Source organism: Diceros bicornis, chromosome 7 (genome assembly GCF_020826845.1).
Source record: "Diceros bicornis minor isolate mBicDic1 chromosome 7, mDicBic1.mat.cur, whole genome shotgun sequence".
Classification (NCBI taxonomy): domain Eukaryota; kingdom Metazoa; phylum Chordata; class Mammalia; order Perissodactyla; family Rhinocerotidae; genus Diceros; species Diceros bicornis.
The window spans coordinates 55,255,807-55,273,367 of NC_080746.1; the positions used below are offsets into that span (position 1 = coordinate 55,255,807).

The window sequence follows — 17,561 nt, forward strand, 5'->3', positions numbered from 1 at the left end:
AGACTTATGCACCCCTATGTTCATTGCAGCATTATTCACTATAGCCAAGAAGTGGATGCAACCCAAGTGCCCACTGACTGATGAATGGATAAAGAAGACATGGTATATATATACAACGGAACACTACTCAGCCATAAAAAAAGACAAAATTGTCCCATTTGCAACAACATGGATGGACCTTGAGGGTATTATGTTAAGTGAAATAAGCGAGAGAGAGAAAGACAAACACTCTATGATTTCACTCATATGTTAAAGATAAACTAACACACAGACAGAGAGAACAGTTTGGTGGTTACCAGAGGGAAGGGGATTGGGGGGCTGGGCACAAGGGGTGAAGGGGTGCATTTATTTGGTGACTGACAAATAATAATGTACAACTGAAATTTCACAATGTTATAAACTATTATGACCTCAATAAAAAAAATATTACCCTATTATCATTTTCTGTAGGATTTGTAGTGATGTCCCCTTTCTCATTCCTGATATTGGTAATCTGTGCTTTCTCTCTTTTTATTTAGTCAATTTAGCCAAAAGCTTATCAATTTTATTGATCTTTTCAAAGAACATCTTTTGTTTTCATTGATATTCTATACTCTTTTTTTGGTCTTCAATTTCACTGATTTCTCCCTTTACTTCCTTCCTTCTGCCTGATTTGGGTTTAACTTGCTCTTCTTTTCTAGTAGTTAAGGTACAAGCTTGGATTATTGAATGAAGACTTTTTTTCTTTTCTATTATAAGCATCAAATGCTATAAATTTCCCTCTAACCTTGCATCTCTTGAAATGGTGATACATTATTATTATTTTATTTATTTTTTTGTGAGGCAGATCAGCCCTCACCTAACATCCATGCCAATCCTCCTCTTTTTGCTGAGGAAGACTGGCCCTGGGCTAACATCTGTGCCCATCTTCCTCCACTTTATATGGGATGCCGCCACAGCATAGCCTGACAAGCAGTGTGTCGGTGCGCGCCCGGGATGCGAATCCGGGCTGCCAGCAGCGGAGTGCGTGCACTTAACCGCTATGCCACGGGGCCAGCCTCCAAAATGGTGATATATTATATTTTCATTTTCATTCAGTTCAAAATATTTTCCTTGTTATTTCTTGTTTGACCCATGGTTTATATGTCTGTTGTACAATTTCCAGATATTTAGAATTTTCCAGATATCTGTTAGTGATTTCTAGTTTATTTCTATTTTGATGAGAGATCATATTTTGCATTATTTTGAGTCTTTTGTATTTGTTTCTTTTATGATACCAAACATGGCCTAACTGAAAGTTTCATGTGTACTTGAAAAAAAAACATATATTCTGCTGGTGTTCAGTGGAGTGGTCTACTGTCAATTAGGTCAAGTTAGCCGATAGCGTCGTTAAGGTCTTTTATCCTTACTGATTTCTGATTTTCTCTCTCCTTATTCTATAAATTACTGAGAGATGAGTGTTGTGCTTTCCAACTATAATTGTAGATTTGGCTATTTCTCTTTTCAGTTCTATCAGTTTCTGCTTTATATATGTATACTGAAGCTCTGTAGTTATATTCACACATATTTAGGATTGTTATATCTTTTTGTGAACTGATCTCTTTACCATAAGGTAATATCCATCTTTATCACAGGTAATACTTATTGTTCTCAAGTCTATTTTGCCTGATATTAATATAGTCACTTCAGCCTTCTTTTGACTAGTATTTGCATGGTGTACTTCTTCCATTCTTTTAGCTTTACTTTATCTATATCTTTATATTAAAAGTAGATTTCTTGGGCTGGCCCCGTGGCTTAGCGGTTAAGTGCGCGCGCTTTGCTGCTGGCGGCCCAGGTTCGGATCCCGGGTGTGCACCGACGCACCGCTTCTCTGGCCATGCTGAGGCTGCGTCCCACGTACAGCATCTAGAAGGATGTGCATCTATGACATACAACTATCTACTGGGGCTTTGGGGGGAAAAAAATTAAAAAAAAAAAAAAGTACATTTCTTATAGATAGCACTTAGTTGGGTCTTTGTTTATATATAAAATCTGGGTTTTGTTTTTGTTTTTATATAATTTTATTTATTTTTCCCCCCAAAGTCCCAGTAGATAGTTGTATGTCACAGCTGCACATCCTTCTAGTTGCTGTATGTGGGACACGGCCTCAGCATGGCCGGAGAAGCAGTGCGTCGATGCGCGCCTGGGATCTGAACCCAGGCCGCCAGCAGCGGAGCGGCGCACTTAACCGCTAAGCCACGAGGCTGGCCCCTATAAAATCTGGTTTTTGAGGTATTTAGACCATTTACATTTAACATAATCACTGATATGTTTAGATTAAACTCTATAATTTTGCTAGTTGTTTTCTATATGTTCCATCTGTCTTTGTTCCTTTATCCCACTTTTTTAATGCTTTCAGATTGAGTATTTTTCATGATTTTCTTATTCTTCACTATTGGCTTATTCTTACCTCCATTTTAAATTTTTTAATGGTTGCCCCAGAGTTTACAATATATAACTTTAATTAATAACAGTCTACCTTCAGATAATATTATACCACTTCATGTAGAGTATAAAAATCTACAAATAGTATGCTCTGAATTATTCCCTTCCCCACTCTTCAAATTCTTCATATATTTTACTTGTATGTTATAAACCCGAAAACACTGCTATTTTTGAGTTAGAAAATCAATTGTCTTTTAGAGCAACTAAAAATAAGAAAAAAATGTCTTTATAATATCTTCATTTCAATCATGTCTGGAGATCTCAATTTTTTTGCGTAAAGCCAAGTTTCTGTCTGGTATCATATGCCTTCTGTTGAAAATTTTTCTTTAACATTTCTTGAATTGTAGGACTGCTGCTGATGGATTATCTTTGTTTTACCTGCAAGAGTCTCTTTGCATTTCAGTTTGGGTAATCTCTATTGTCCTGTCTTCAAAATCAATGATTCTTTCCTTAGTTGTGTTAAATCTATTGATGAGTTTGCTAAAGGCATTCTTCATCTCTGTTACTGTGTGTTTTTTATTTATAGTATACCCATTAGACTGTTTCTTATAGTTTCCATCTCTCAGCTGAAACTTACCATCTGCTCATGCATGTTATCCACCTTTCCACAAAAGCCTGAAGCACATTAATCAGTTACTTTAAAGATTTTATTTATTTATTTTTTCCCTCCAAAGCCCCAGTAGATAGTTGTATGTCATAGCTGCACATCCTTCTAGTTGCTGTATGTGGGACGCGGCCTCAGCATGGCCAGAGAAGCGGTGCGTCGGTGCGCGCCCGGGATCCGAACCCGGGCCCGGCCCTAATCAGTTACTTTAAATTCCCTCTCTGATAGTCCCAAAAGCTGAGTCATTTGTGAGTCTTTTTCTGTTAATTTCTTCTCTTGACATTTTGTTGTTTATAATGGTGCTGGTGGTAGTGACGGTTTTTTGTTTTGTTTTGTTTTGGTTTTGCTTTGTTTTGGTCTCAAAAATTCTGATTGAATGCTCAACATCATTTGCAGGGCAACAGAGAAAGAAAAAGGCATGCCTCTTGTTCTATTGTTAATTTGGGGGTTGAGTCAATACAATCAGAAGCTGAGCTGGATTTGGGTTTTGTTGCTGCCATGGTTACCTTCAGTGCATCACATTCTTCAAATTTCCTGACTTTTCCTTTTGGGGGGTGGTAGTGGTGGAGATGGTTTGTCAGAGGTTTTTCTCAATGACCCCATTCTATCCTCAGATTTAGGTATTCTCTGTGAACCTGCATTTAAGTAAAGGTGTCTCACCAGGCTCTTGCCACTCAAGTGATAAACTAATATGGCTTGTTAATTCTTTGCTTTCTAGCCTGGGTGGGGAGGGGAGTAGGGTGTTTCTCTGTGTCCTGGTTTAACCAGGCATACACTGTGGCCCTGGGTATCAAAGCAGGGCTTCCTCAGTGATACTATCTCTCCCCTAGGGATAGGAGATTTCTAATAGTCCAGATCCAACACAGTTTCGTCCCCACCTCCAAGGGTAAGGGTTTTTTTCTTTTTCTTCCTCCAGGTACAATAGGTTTTCACCTGTACCCTGGGAACTGCAGGGTCTAAGCTCTTCCTCTAGAGGATTAATGCTTTTGTTCTTAGGGAAGAAGGGTTATGCTTTTCTTGCAACAGAATCCACTCCCCTCCTCCAGACCTACACCACCACAGAGGGAGGCTTTCTACAAATTTCTGCCCTGCCTCCAATTTTTCTTGTGAATATCCAAAGTTGATCCATGCAAAATAAACTGTAAGCAAGTACAGTAGCCCACCCTTGGGGGTTAACAATTTGTTAAAAATTGTAGCTGAATTTTTTAGTTTCTTATACAGTGGCCCCAACTTCCTCCCATGCTCTGCCACTGATGAGTCAGTCTTCACATCCTGTCTCTCCTTGGAGATGCCCATCTTTCCTTACATAGCCGGCTACTTGGTTGCTCTGCAATTTTAGTTCTCTGATAGCTTCAAGAAAAGTTATAATTTTGTACATTATCCAGCTTTCTCTTGTTGTTAGGGTGAGTGTGAAGCTCCTTCCACCTTTCTACATCCTAGGCAGGGTCTGGAAGTTAAATCTGAGGATACTAATTTGAGTTTTTTAAAGCTCTTCTCTGTTCTTTGTATTTTCTGTTTCTTTTGGGTCTCTTTGTTCACTCTGGTCTCATTTTCATTGTTTTCCTCAGATATCTGATGACCCTTGGTTTTCCTTTCAAATCCATGAATCAGTGATTAGATTGACTAGTATAGGCAATTAGTGTAGGTTTGCTTTGAAGCTATGAAGATTTATTTACATAAAAGGCTTCATCCCTGAGCACTAGCTCAGTGTAAGGTTCTGTTGACAATTAGGCTTTCCTTCAGAGTATATACGTTGGGGGAAGGTAGTACCCTTACTTTAAACCACCACAACTGTCAAATAAGGAGAACTTTACTTTGGGTTTGTGTTACGTTAGGGTATTTCACTCCTAAGTAGAGCTGCCTTTCATGTTTTCCTTCTGGGTCGACTGTGAAAGGCCACAGTCAGGCTCTGCTCTGTCTTTCTATGCCAAACACTCGTACCATGGGACCTAACCAGGTCAAGAACCCACTATGCTTAGAAAGCAGTTGAAGCAAATGTTATAGGAAGTTACTTCAAATTCACAGAGGAAAGAAAATGGGTCAGAAGGCCCAGCTACTCTAATTATCGCTCCACTGTTCCTGATTTCTATACTTGGAAATTCCAAGTTGAGACCTCTGAGAGCTCTACCAGAAACCCCCACTGCTGCCTTTTTCATTCGTGTTCCAGGCTGCAGTTTTTCTCTACTCTAGCCTATTCATCAATACAATCCTATCAAGCTTGTGTCTATGAGAACTGTGTCAAAATCTCTGCTATTCCGATGGCACACTGTTTTATTTTCACCATCACCATGGATTTACTCTTCACGCCTGTATCTTTACTATCATATCAGTGGGTCACTGAAAGGGAGTTAAAGCAAATGCATGAGCGTGGTTTACTGTAATCCAAACTTGCTTTTTGAAATATTTGGCCCTGTCCAGGCACACATCAATGTTTCACTCTGTTAAGTAAGACAGCCCCTCTGTTCAGCAAGAATTCAAATCAGGCACTTGAATTTTAATAACCAAATGTCAATGCTGTCTCCTGTATATCTAATAGCTAAAGAACATGCATCTTGCTTCCATCAACAAAATAAAACACAGACTCTTTAGGATCTCTCTCACCAGAGAGTTTGGTCTCAGACTGGCCGATGGCCAGCTCCTGTCAAAATTACAGTTAAAACCAATAAACTGTCATTCTTCTGGGTTTTCTACGTCAAGTCAGATGATCAGAAAGCAATATACTCTTGACTATTTTAGTTTCCCTCCCTGCAGAAATGCCTGTTCTACACTATGATTTATGATGCTGCCCTTCTTAAGGGTTAATAAATATTTCTTGCTGTAACTTTTACAAAATTGCAACTGACTGTATTTCATTATGATATTTAATATCTTGCAAATAAGAAACTGCATGCTCAATTCCTTTCAGAATTTAGCGCCAAGAGAAGATTTTTTTCTCCCTAAAGAACTGATATACTTCCTTATAACAGGCAATGGAAAGCAACGGATACCTTTCATAACTCTCCACAATCAGCTTGATGACTAAGGTCAGAGCTAATTTTAGTGCTTAAATACAAGAGGCAAATACTATGGGAGGTAGTGTAGTATGCTCTAGTGGAAAGCCCATGGACTCAGGAATCAGAAGATATCTGTTAAAATCCTACCTATGCTACTTTCAGGACTCGAGACGAATCTCAACTTCTCCAAGCTTCATTTTCCTCATCTGTAAAATAGGAATAATCTCACTTTTGTTCAATATTTGCATTCTCTCAAACTGTCCGCCCCCATGAAGCTCCAAGTGGGTAGAGAAAAATTACACAACTAGTCCGATTGATTTTACTTTAAAAATACTAACCACAAAGCACACATAGGCACACTGTCCAGCAGTCCTACCACAATTTCCTCATTACTTTCTCACTCTTAGAGATGACTATTCCATACATTCGCCTCAATCCTTAAACCTCTCCTAAATCCAATATAGTTACCTCATCTCATACTACCATGAAATAATAGGATTCCTTCACAGTCCTACCCACTACCTAATATGTAAACTCACCTGTCTTTATGCCATTTTTTTAGCCTGCTCCGCCTATGTAATGGATAAGGCAAATATTCATTTATATTCTGAATTTCTTCTCATTCCAACCCTATCTCATACTATTCTCTTCCTAACAAATTATGTTTCAGCTACAGTGGCCTCTTGTCTGTTCCACAGTCCAAGCCCTTCCTAGGTCCAAGCCTTTTCACTTGCTGTTCCCCTGTTGGTACTCCAGGAATTCTTATCTTGCAAGACTGAGCTCCTCAAGCAAACCTTTTCTGAGCAATCTCTGTACAAATGGTCTCCCACAGTTATCTTCTATCACCACACCTTGTTTCTAGTACCTGTCACAAACTGATATTTAGTTTGTTAGTTTGTTTACTGTCTTAATCACTAGTTAAGTGTCCAAAATGGAAGTCTTAATTAATTCTTCCCTTGTCCCTCTTTACCCTAATATCTGCTTCTCCTCCAGTATTTGAATGGTTTAATCACCTGACCAGTTGTCCAAACCAGAAATTGGAAACTATCCTAAACCCTTCTCTCTCCCTCTCTCCTATCCACTAAGCCATTAACAGTAGAGTCTATCATCTAAATATCTCTTGACCACACACTCCCTCCTCCCTTTACATTCTCAATCTGTTTAGATTTTAATTATTACTGTAATAACTTTCTGACAATTCTCTATCTTCAACTCTTCAAAGGGAACTTTCTAAAACATACATTTAATCTCCATTCTATATTGTAGTCATCAATACATTCCTATTTACTTTTTGTCTTTGAGAAATTTGCTTAAGTTATCTCAATAGATGTCCAAACCTTTCCACATAAACTTTTTTTATGATTAGGTCATTCTTTCTCTCTCCAGCCTCCCTTATGGACCTTTATTCAAATGTATCCTTAGTTGAAGCTTTGCTGGAATTATCTGCAATTCTCTAATCTACTTCCATGCCTCTGTATAAACTGTTCCCTCTACCTGGAAAGTCTTACCTTCTCCTCCTAGCTATCTATACTTTCTCCTCCTAGCTATCTACTACATATGTTTCTAGACACAGCCTAAGCGTCACCTACCTGGCGTTCTGATTTTCAGATGCTCAACATCTGTGTTCCTGTAATACCCTCTACATTTATCTGTCATGTACCATCATACCAGTCATTATATTTTTAACACCTTACAGAGTGCCTGGTTGTTTGTAGGTGTTCCATAAATGATGAATAAAGGAACTGACAAAGGTGCGTGAGCACACGCATACATACACACACTCAATGCTCTACCCACTTCCTTTACATGCCTTATGATCTCTTTTTACTTCTATGTTGAACCATCTAATTGTAAATGTATTTTTTGTAAATGCCACTTCCAATGCTTTTTAGGAGTAAGTAGAGAAAAAATGATAAGCCAAAATAAAATTCTATCAGGTGGCTTATTTCTACACATTTATACCTTCTATGACAAAAGGAGATTAAAATATGATAGTTTGCCTTTCCTACAATACAATTAAAACATTACTGGAATAAATCATTACAAATATATGAAACCTGGATCATTCTAAAAAGAAAATCTGAGGTTTACTTAGGACCCACATTTGCCCTCCCTACCATCAAGTCTGGCTTTTAATGCCTTTCACAAGCTGCATACAATGCCAACAGCTAAAAGTAAAGAAACTTTAATGGCATAAATCCCAGGAAAAAATTGTCCTTAGGTCCATAAATTTTTGAAAGGCAGATATTAATAATTTTGAAGGAATTCTGTTCAGGAATTTGTCAGATGGCTATAAAAGAAACTCAGAAAACATACACAGACTAACAAAATTTAAAATTTGACATCATTTCAAAAAAATATATCTTGAATTACAAAATTTGTGAGAAGTAAATTTACAATTTGTGACCATGTGACCTAAGAAGAGAAAATTGTTACACGCTGCTTAATAATGTCTTTGTAACTTCAAATAGCAACCTATGACCTTTTGATAGAAACTAAAGCACCAATTTAAATATACAGTCATGTGTCACTTAATGACAGGGATATGTTCTGAGAAACGCATTGTTAGGCCATTTCATCATTGTGTGAACATCGTAGAGAGTACTTACACAAACCTATATTGTATAGCCCACTACACACCTAGGCTATATGGTACTAATCTTATGGGACCACCGTTGTATATGCAGTTTGTCATAGACCAAAACGTTATTATGCAGCGTATGGCTGTATGGTGTAATTCTTCTACCTGAGATGTAAGCCAAAAGAGCACAATAATTTACTCACCAAGCAGAAGCTAATTAAATAGAACAAACTAGATATATAGTTCACTTTAATGACTCAAATTTACTGCAAAATGACAAAAATAAATTATCCTAATGGAAACTTCATGTAAAACATTTTTTATTTTGGGAATAAAGGATCAAAATTTTTTATTCACTAACCAGGAGAAATTTCTTTCCCCAAATCTCAGCAATGAAACCTGACATATCTGACCTCTTCTACACACTGTGTCATTAAAAGAATGTGCTTGTTTTTGCTCTTTGTTACCAAAATGAACTGAAGAATCTGTAAAACAGGAGTTGAGTATGGATGGTTAGAGGATTCCACTAGGTCGTTCCCACCAAATGGCTTTCCAGTGCACAAATGATATCTATAGACAAACTTGGGTCAAAGAAACTTTTTTTTTCCTTTTTGCCTCTTTCATTGCTGGGAAACAAATATCATTGGCATCAAACTTTGAAAAAGAAAGAGATTCATTAAAAAAAGGTGAACAGATCCCCATGCTTTCTACCAATCCTATACTAAGATAACTAGAATCTCAGAGCTGCAAGAAATCTTGATTGTATAATTCAAAATTTTTCATCTGGTGTGTTTGTGAAAAGGAAATAAGCCTAAAAAGGTTGAATTACTTGTCTAAGGACAAACTGAAAAAATGGCAGATCTTTAATCCAGATCACTTAAACCAAATCAAAAAAGTCTTTGGGGAAAATTCACTTCACCTATCTTGTAAAAAGAAGGAATACAGGAGGCCAGCCCTGTGGCCTGGTGGTTAAGTTTGGCGCACTTCACTTCAGCAGCCTGGGTTCATGTGGATTCAGATCCAGGGCGCAGACCTACACCACTCATCAGCCATGCTGTGGTGGCAACCCACATACAAAGTAGAGGAAGACTCGCACAGATTAGCTTAGAGCTAATCTGCCACAAGCAAAAGGAAGAAGAATGGCAAAAGATATTAGCTCATGGCAAATCTTCCTCACCAAAGAAGAAAAAAAAAAGGAATACAGCAGAACAAAGCTCTCCATCTAATAGTCCACAGGCCAAATGGAAAACCAGCACACCATCAGTCAGTTTATCTGTTGGACACATACTAGAGAAAGCAACAACGATAATTTGTTTAGTGGAAACAAGATAGGCTTTGGAGTCAGAGAAATCAAAATCTGACTGGATCTGTTACTTACTTGTGTGACCTAGGGAAATGTCTCTGCCCCCCAGTTTTTCTCATTTGGGAATAGGGGGTAAAAATTATTATCTCTTAGGACTATTTTAAGAATTAAATGATGTGCTGTAAGTGAAATATCTGGCATGTTACAGGATTTCCATAAAAGTTATCTACTTCATAGGATTTACGTAAGATTTAAATGTACGTATTTTGCAAGGTTTTACATAGTATGGAATAGTGAGAAAGCACAGAATTTGGAGACAAAATGGGTCCACATCCCAACTTTACTCTTGTCTGTTTGTACCTGGCCAAGTCACTTACCTTCTCAGTATCTCATACATAAAATGAAGATAATATTTGCATACTTAGCTTTCAGGGATTCTTTAAGGGTCAAATATGATCATCTTTCTGCAAGCACTTTCTAACTAAAGTACTACATATATGTTATTGTTACTAACAAGAAACTAACTGCATTAAAAAGTAGCTTCTTCCTACAAAGATTAGGGAACTCTGCTTTTATGAAGTTAATATCACTCCCCAGACACCACTGAAGAGTTCTTGGCCTTTATCAACATTTATAAAACGTATTTAGGTTCTACTAAACACATTTCCTTAAGAACAATGTTTCATTTAACATTTTCTAAACCAAATTTCCAGCAAACTCATTTAGATAGAGTGTTGCTTCTCAAAGATTTGGGGGTTAGTTAGGGCAATAGATCCCGTAAACCAACATATAATTGTTAATGGGAAGGTTATTTGGTTTGAGACACTAATGAAGGGAAATCTGGTTTTTATTAAACATCATAAGTTAACTACTACTATCTGCCAGAAATGAAAATGTGTACATTAATAAACATTAATACTGAAATGATCAGCTCATGACCCAGCTGGAAGTTGCTGTAGACCACAAGTTGAGAACCACCGCCTTTGAGGTATGGCAAGGGGAAACTCACGGGTGTGGTGTAACGAGGCCACTCGGAGTTATGTGGCCATTCAGCAAGTCAGCAGCATGAATAGAATTTATCTTTGCCTCTTTCCAATAAATCATCCTGCTGCAATAGGTTTTTATAAACAAAATTATAAAATATACAACAGGCACCTGGTTTCTTTCAAATGTTTACACAAATTAATCCGTATGGCACTATTATGAGCTGCTATCCTTACTGCACTGATGTGTAAAAAGATGCAGAAGTTAAGTAATTCCTTTATGGTCATTCAGAAGAATCAGTAGCAAAGATTAAATATCATATATTATTGATTTTGTATCCTAATTGAGCTCTTGGGCTCAGAACCAAGCACCTAGATAAATACAAGTGCCAAAGAGAGATCATAATACGTAAGAAGCCACTAGTAATATTTATATTAGCAAATCACTTCACTACTGGCCAGCAAACATATTAAATCAAAGCTGCAAACACAAGAGACAAATCCATTTTTCCCCTTCATGTTATCAATACCGGTGACTCAAGTGCTTCTAAAATATCTTCACTTGGCTCAAAATTCATGAAATAGTACATTCATGTAACTATACAAGAATAATGTTCAACACAAACGTATTTTTAATAGACAAGCATAAGTATGTCTCTGGTTAATTAGCACAATCACTATGAAAAACAAGGGTCCCCAACTAGTAGACCAGGATCTCGTGGTACTTAAATTTGGTTATCTGTATCCACCCATCCCTTCTTTCCAACTCCCCAATGCTGAGCACCACAGTCTGCAGAAATTTCTAATGGCAGAAAAGTGCGGCCAACAGCAGCACTCTTTCTACTGCTATGTTTGAGACCAAAGTCTGAACATTTGATCCTAACCTTCCAATGATTCTAAGAGTTTGGGAAAACGCAAAATAATAATCATCTCAAAAACATATATAAAAGTGGAAGGAAAGCTCCTGAAGTACAAAGTTAGTGTTAAAAGTCAACAATTCTGGGGCCGGCCCGGTGGCGCAAGCGGTTGGGTGCGCGCGCTCCGCTGCGGCGGCCCGGGGTTCGCTGGTTCGGATCCTGGGCGCGCACTGACGCACTGCTTTGGCAGGCCATGCTGTGGCGGCGTCCCATATAAAGTGGAGGAGGATGGGCACGGATGTTAGCCCAGGGCCGTCTTCCTCGGCAAAAAAAGAGGAGGATTGGCGGATGTTAGCACAGGGCTGATCTCCTCACAAAAAAAAAAAAAAAAAAAAAAATCAACAATTCTGACCCATTCTGGCAAGTACCTATTTAACTTGAGCATTACTATCCCTTCTTTCTGTGATAAAATGGAGATACAAGAATGTGTTAATTCTGACTTGATTGTCAGAATTAAAACACTAGAACAGATCTACAAAATCCTATAATCTTTCTTTACGGCATTGTTAGACATCAGTAACTTTGAACACGGGCTCCCCTACAACTTGCTATATGGCTTGGGCAAGTCACTTAACCTCTGTGATACTTAGTTTCCTCATCTATAAATTGGATAATAGTATATAATTTGATTATTAGGACGATAATGATAATACCGTTAATTCATAGGACTATTAGTAAGAACTGAATGAGATAAAGAATAGAAAACACATAACACTGCCTGGCACCAATAAGCATTCTATAAATATGAACAATAATTATTACACCTCAATCTTTTAAATGAGATAGAAACAACTGTTCAGAAGTTCACCTGCTTAAAGATGACAGATTTCTTGGGACTTCCCACTATCATTATAAGGAAAAAAAACACAACCAGGAACATAATCAAAGAAGTACATCTCCCTATCTTTTACCATATGCTAGAATAATATACATTCCATGGGCTTTATACTTCACCCTACTGGTAGTAGAAGGTAAGTCTTATACTGTGATTGAGAATTGTGGAATCAATACAAAGATTTTAAACCCAACATCACCTGTCATTAGCTGTGTGAACTTAAATAGGGTATTCAACGTCTCTGACCCTGACTTAGAGTTTCCTCAACTGTAAAATGTAAATAATAATAGTACCCACCTCAAAAAGTTATTGCGGTGATTAAATAACATCATATCCATACAGTGATAAGTATTGTAATGGAAATATTGTAGCTATTATAAATATTACTCCTATTAGAAAAAGGCAAAAGCCCCTAACTCCTCTAAAAGCCTATAGTGTTTTCCTTTTAAATGTTGAGGATCCTGAAAAAGATATGCAGAAATACATGCTACAGGTAGCAGGCAATTTGAATGTAATAAAAGTTGATGGTACTTCCAAAGCACCAAAAGAAATGTGTCTGATCACAGAAGGCAAGACCTCTTAAAGCAGGTCTTGTATATACGCAATTATCTATTTATTTGAAGTCATTCTAACGGAGACTCTATGGAAATGGACTTCATTCACAATGTCTTATGATTTTAAATGGCATTAGCCTATTAGACTGTCATGTATAAATGTCAATATGCAAGCTATATTGGAATGCAGATAGTTTTAACAATCACTGCCAAACAATATACACTTGTTCTATAGTATTTCTCACGAGAATATCAGTTTTCCTAAATGAATATTGAGCTAGAAGCTACAGAAGTCCTCATTCGTTAGCAATAATGCCCGAGACATTAGAGTGTTAGCCATGAGTATGACTGATTCATTCAACAAATATTTATTGAATGCTTAATATGTCCCAGGCACATCCCATGCCCAAAGAGTATAAGTGTTTAACACAGCACTTGGGCAGTACCTATCCTCAAAGACCTTACAGTCTAGAGGAAGAGACAATTACAATGCCATAATAGAAAAATGCAGGATGCTATGGAAACACACAGTAGTTCATCTAACCTAGCAGATAGAGATGGGAGAAGGAGAACGGAGCTAGTTAAGACTTCCTGGAGAAAGCAATGCTTAAACAGAGGCTTAAATGCAAGTGAAACAGACTAAAGCATACTGAAGGAACTAAAGAAGTTCCGTATGGCTGAAGCATTCAGATTGAGGTGGGCCGTAGGAGGACTTTGTAAATCATCTTGAGTCAGGACTTCATCTTAAACAGTACAGAAACCCAACCAAGTATGATAAAGGGAAAAGACAGAAGGTATTTTGTTCCTATTTTTATAAGATCATTTCAATTTTACAACTCATCTGATCATCACACATATCCTTCCTATATAAAGTATGGTCCACAGACCAGCTATAACAACAGAACTTAGAAGTCCGTTAAACTCAGCAAGGCATAGTTATAAGTATTATTATTAACTCCATCTTAGAGATAAAGATGGTAAGGCAGAATGTGAAATGACTGCTAATGGGTATGAGTTTTCTTTTAGGAGGGACAATTAGGTTATGATCGTTACACAATCCAGTAAATAAACCAAAAACGACTGACTTATACACTTTAAAATGAATTGCATGGTATATGAATTAAATCTCAATAAAGCTGTTAAAAAAACTTTCTGTAATTTTTTATCTTTATAACGTTATAAAATAATTAAATTATAAGTAATTACAACGTGGTTAAAATTAACTATAAATATAATTGACTTATAATGTAAATAAATAAATAACCGCAGTGAGAGCTGCAGCTGCAGGGCCATTACCCAAATATTAGCAACTGCTAATTTGTCTATAAGACTTCTGGGGAATTTTTATTTGCACATATAATAAAAATCAATACCACTTTAAAAAAAATCGATTGTATTTCTATATCTCAGCAACAAGCAGAAAACAAAATATTTACAATAGTATCATAAAACACAAAAAAATAGAAATAAATTCAATGACTCATGAGAAATATCCATATACTAACAACTAGTTTATTTCAATAATGTTTTGTAAAGAAGATCTAATAAACAAAGACATATAACACTTTCTAGGGCCGGAAGACTCAATATTGTAAAGTCATTTATTACTCCAATTGTATTGATAAGTATATTAAATGTAGTCCCAATCAAATTCCTAGCAAGGTTTTCTTTTCTGTGTAGAAATCCTTATGAAAAGCAAAAGGACAAGAATAAGCAAGGTGATCTTGAAGAACAACTAAGGTGAAGAACCATAACAGATAGCAACACCAATTATAACACAGAGAAATTAAAACAGAGAGATAATGGCAAAACAAGAGACAGATCAATGGAACAGAACAGAGGGTCCTGTAACAGACATGCAAGTATATGATCACCCGATTTAGACAAACGTGAATCTGTAGTGCAATGAAGAGTGAACGGTCTTCAATAAATGGTGCTGGGTCAATTGACTATCTACGTGAAAAAAATGAATCTTGACTCTTACCTTACACCATCCACAAAAAATCAATTCCTGATGAATTACAGATATAAATGTAAAAAGTACAATAGTAAAGCATTTAAAAGAAAACATAAAAGAACATCTTTATGACATTAAAATAGGCCAATATTTCTTAAACTGAACACAAAAAGCCTTAAATACAAAAGAAGAGACTGACAAAATGGAACTTCTGTTTATGTACAGGTATCATTAAAGAGTGAACTAGCAAGCCACAGAATGGGAAAATATATTTTAATGCATATTCAAAGAACCCATATCCATAATATATAAAGAACTCCTATAAAAAAATTGTCAAACCAATTTAAAAAATGGGCAAAAGACTTCAACAGGTACTTCACAAAGGAGTATATCCCAATCAGCAAGAAATATATGAAATATTGTTCAACTTCATTAGTCTTCAGGGAAATCAAAATTAAAACTGCAAGAAGATACTACAACATACCCATCAGAAAGGCTAAAATACAAAAGACAGCAAGTACCAAACACCGACAAGGATATAGGACAAGAGATCTGATACACTGCTGGATGGAGAGGAGGTAAACTGGCACAACCACTTTGGAAAATTTTGGACACAATCTACTGAAGCTGAAGATATGCATACCTTATGACTGTATCACTCTGCTCCTAGGTTTATATCCAACAGAAATGCATAAGAAATCTTCACTAAGAAACATGTACTAGAAAGTTCATGAAAGCATTATCTGTAACAGTCCCAAACTAGAAATTACCAACATGCCAAAAGCAAGAATAAATAAATTCATATTCATACAATGAAATACTATTGGCAGTAAGAATGAACTAAGACTACATTACATGCAGGTAAGAAAGAATCTCACAAACAAAATGTTGAACTAAAACCAGCACATAAAATGTACATATTATATGATTCTATTTGTATAAAGTCCAAAATTAGGCAAACCCAATTTTTGGTATACTAAGTCAAGGTAGTGGTTAGTCTGGCTGGAGATGTCCTGAATGGAAGACAGCATGAGGAAGCTTCTGAGGTTTTGAGGTCCCTATAATTCTCTGTCTCTCAGTGGAGATTCTGCTTATATAGGTGTGTTCACTTTGAAAATTTAAAATATAATGTGTGTACATGTGTGTATCTGTATACTTTTCTGTATGTATCAATTTCAAAATACTTCAAGAAATGCTTCAAAAATTTTTTAAAAATTACATCAGCATATTTATGCAAAGGTGACTATTTGAGCCTATGGAGAAGAAAGAAAAACTGCTGGATGTGAGGTTAGGCTGTTTGTATGGTATTTTTACTCACCTTTCTCCTGTAATGCAACTTGTTGCTTATGCAGTAATGCCACCTCCCATCCCAAAGCTTTCTTCTGTCTTTCCAGTTCATTTCGAAGCACCAAAATTTTTAATTGCAGGCACTCACTTTCTTTTTTCTAAATAGTTAAAAGCACAGGTAAATTTGTGAATATAAAAGTCATGACTGAATAATTATACATTCACAATGTTTCAAAAGGAACAAGGAGTTAAAGAACTTTAATACTCATCTCACTTATAGATATGAGTAACTTAATTATCAGCACCCATTACTAATGGAAAAAATACAGATGTAAGCAAAGAATAAGAGTAGAAATAAATCTACTTTCTAAGAAATAAGTCCTTTTTAAGAACCCAAAAGACACTACAAAATATCTTGAGGCCTCTTTCCTGACATTACAATACAATAAGACAAAAATTAATAATAAAAGAGAAATAAAGTTCTCAAAATGTTAAACACAGAGTTACCATAGGACCCAGCAATTCCGCTCCTAGGTATATACCCAGAGAATCGAAAACATGTTCACAGAAAAACCTGAATATGAAAGTTCAAAGCAGCATTATTCATAATAGCCAAACAGTAGAATCAATCCAAATGTCCATCTTCTGATGAACAGATAAGTAAAATGTGGTATATCCATACAACAGAATATTATTTGGCAATGAAAATAAATGAAGGACTGATATACACTACAAAACAGATGAACCCTGAAAACCTTATGCTAAGTGAAAGAAGCCAGTTTAAAAAGGCCACAGATTCCATTTATATGAAATGTCCAGAATAGGCAAATCCATAGAGACAAAAAGTAGATTTCCATCCTCACCAAGATGAACCAAGGTGCTCTAATATCCCACAGATTTCAGAGAAGGCCAAGTAGGAACCTAGCGCTTTCATCCCTTCTAGGTGGTAACCAACCAAATCCCCTATAGTGTCAGTGGATACCACACAGGGAGCTGGACTTGCAGCAATAATGAGATAACCCCCTCTCTCCCTGCTGGGTGATATCAGAGGAGGCCTAGTGGAGAGTCAGAACTTTCACTACTA

At 36.6% G+C, this 17,561-nt stretch overlaps 1 protein-coding gene across 1 annotated transcript in view; it reads right to left on the minus strand.

Moving 5' to 3' along the window:
* Nucleotides 1-17,561, minus strand: part of UVRAG (UV radiation resistance associated) — a 286,261-nt gene that overhangs the window by 124,737 nt on the left and 143,963 nt on the right. The window contains exon 8 of the mRNA XM_058545581.1: nucleotides 16,509-16,635. Coding sequence (XP_058401564.1) covers nucleotides 16,509-16,635 — 127 coding nt within the window. The remainder of the gene's footprint in view (nucleotides 1-16,508; nucleotides 16,636-17,561) is intronic.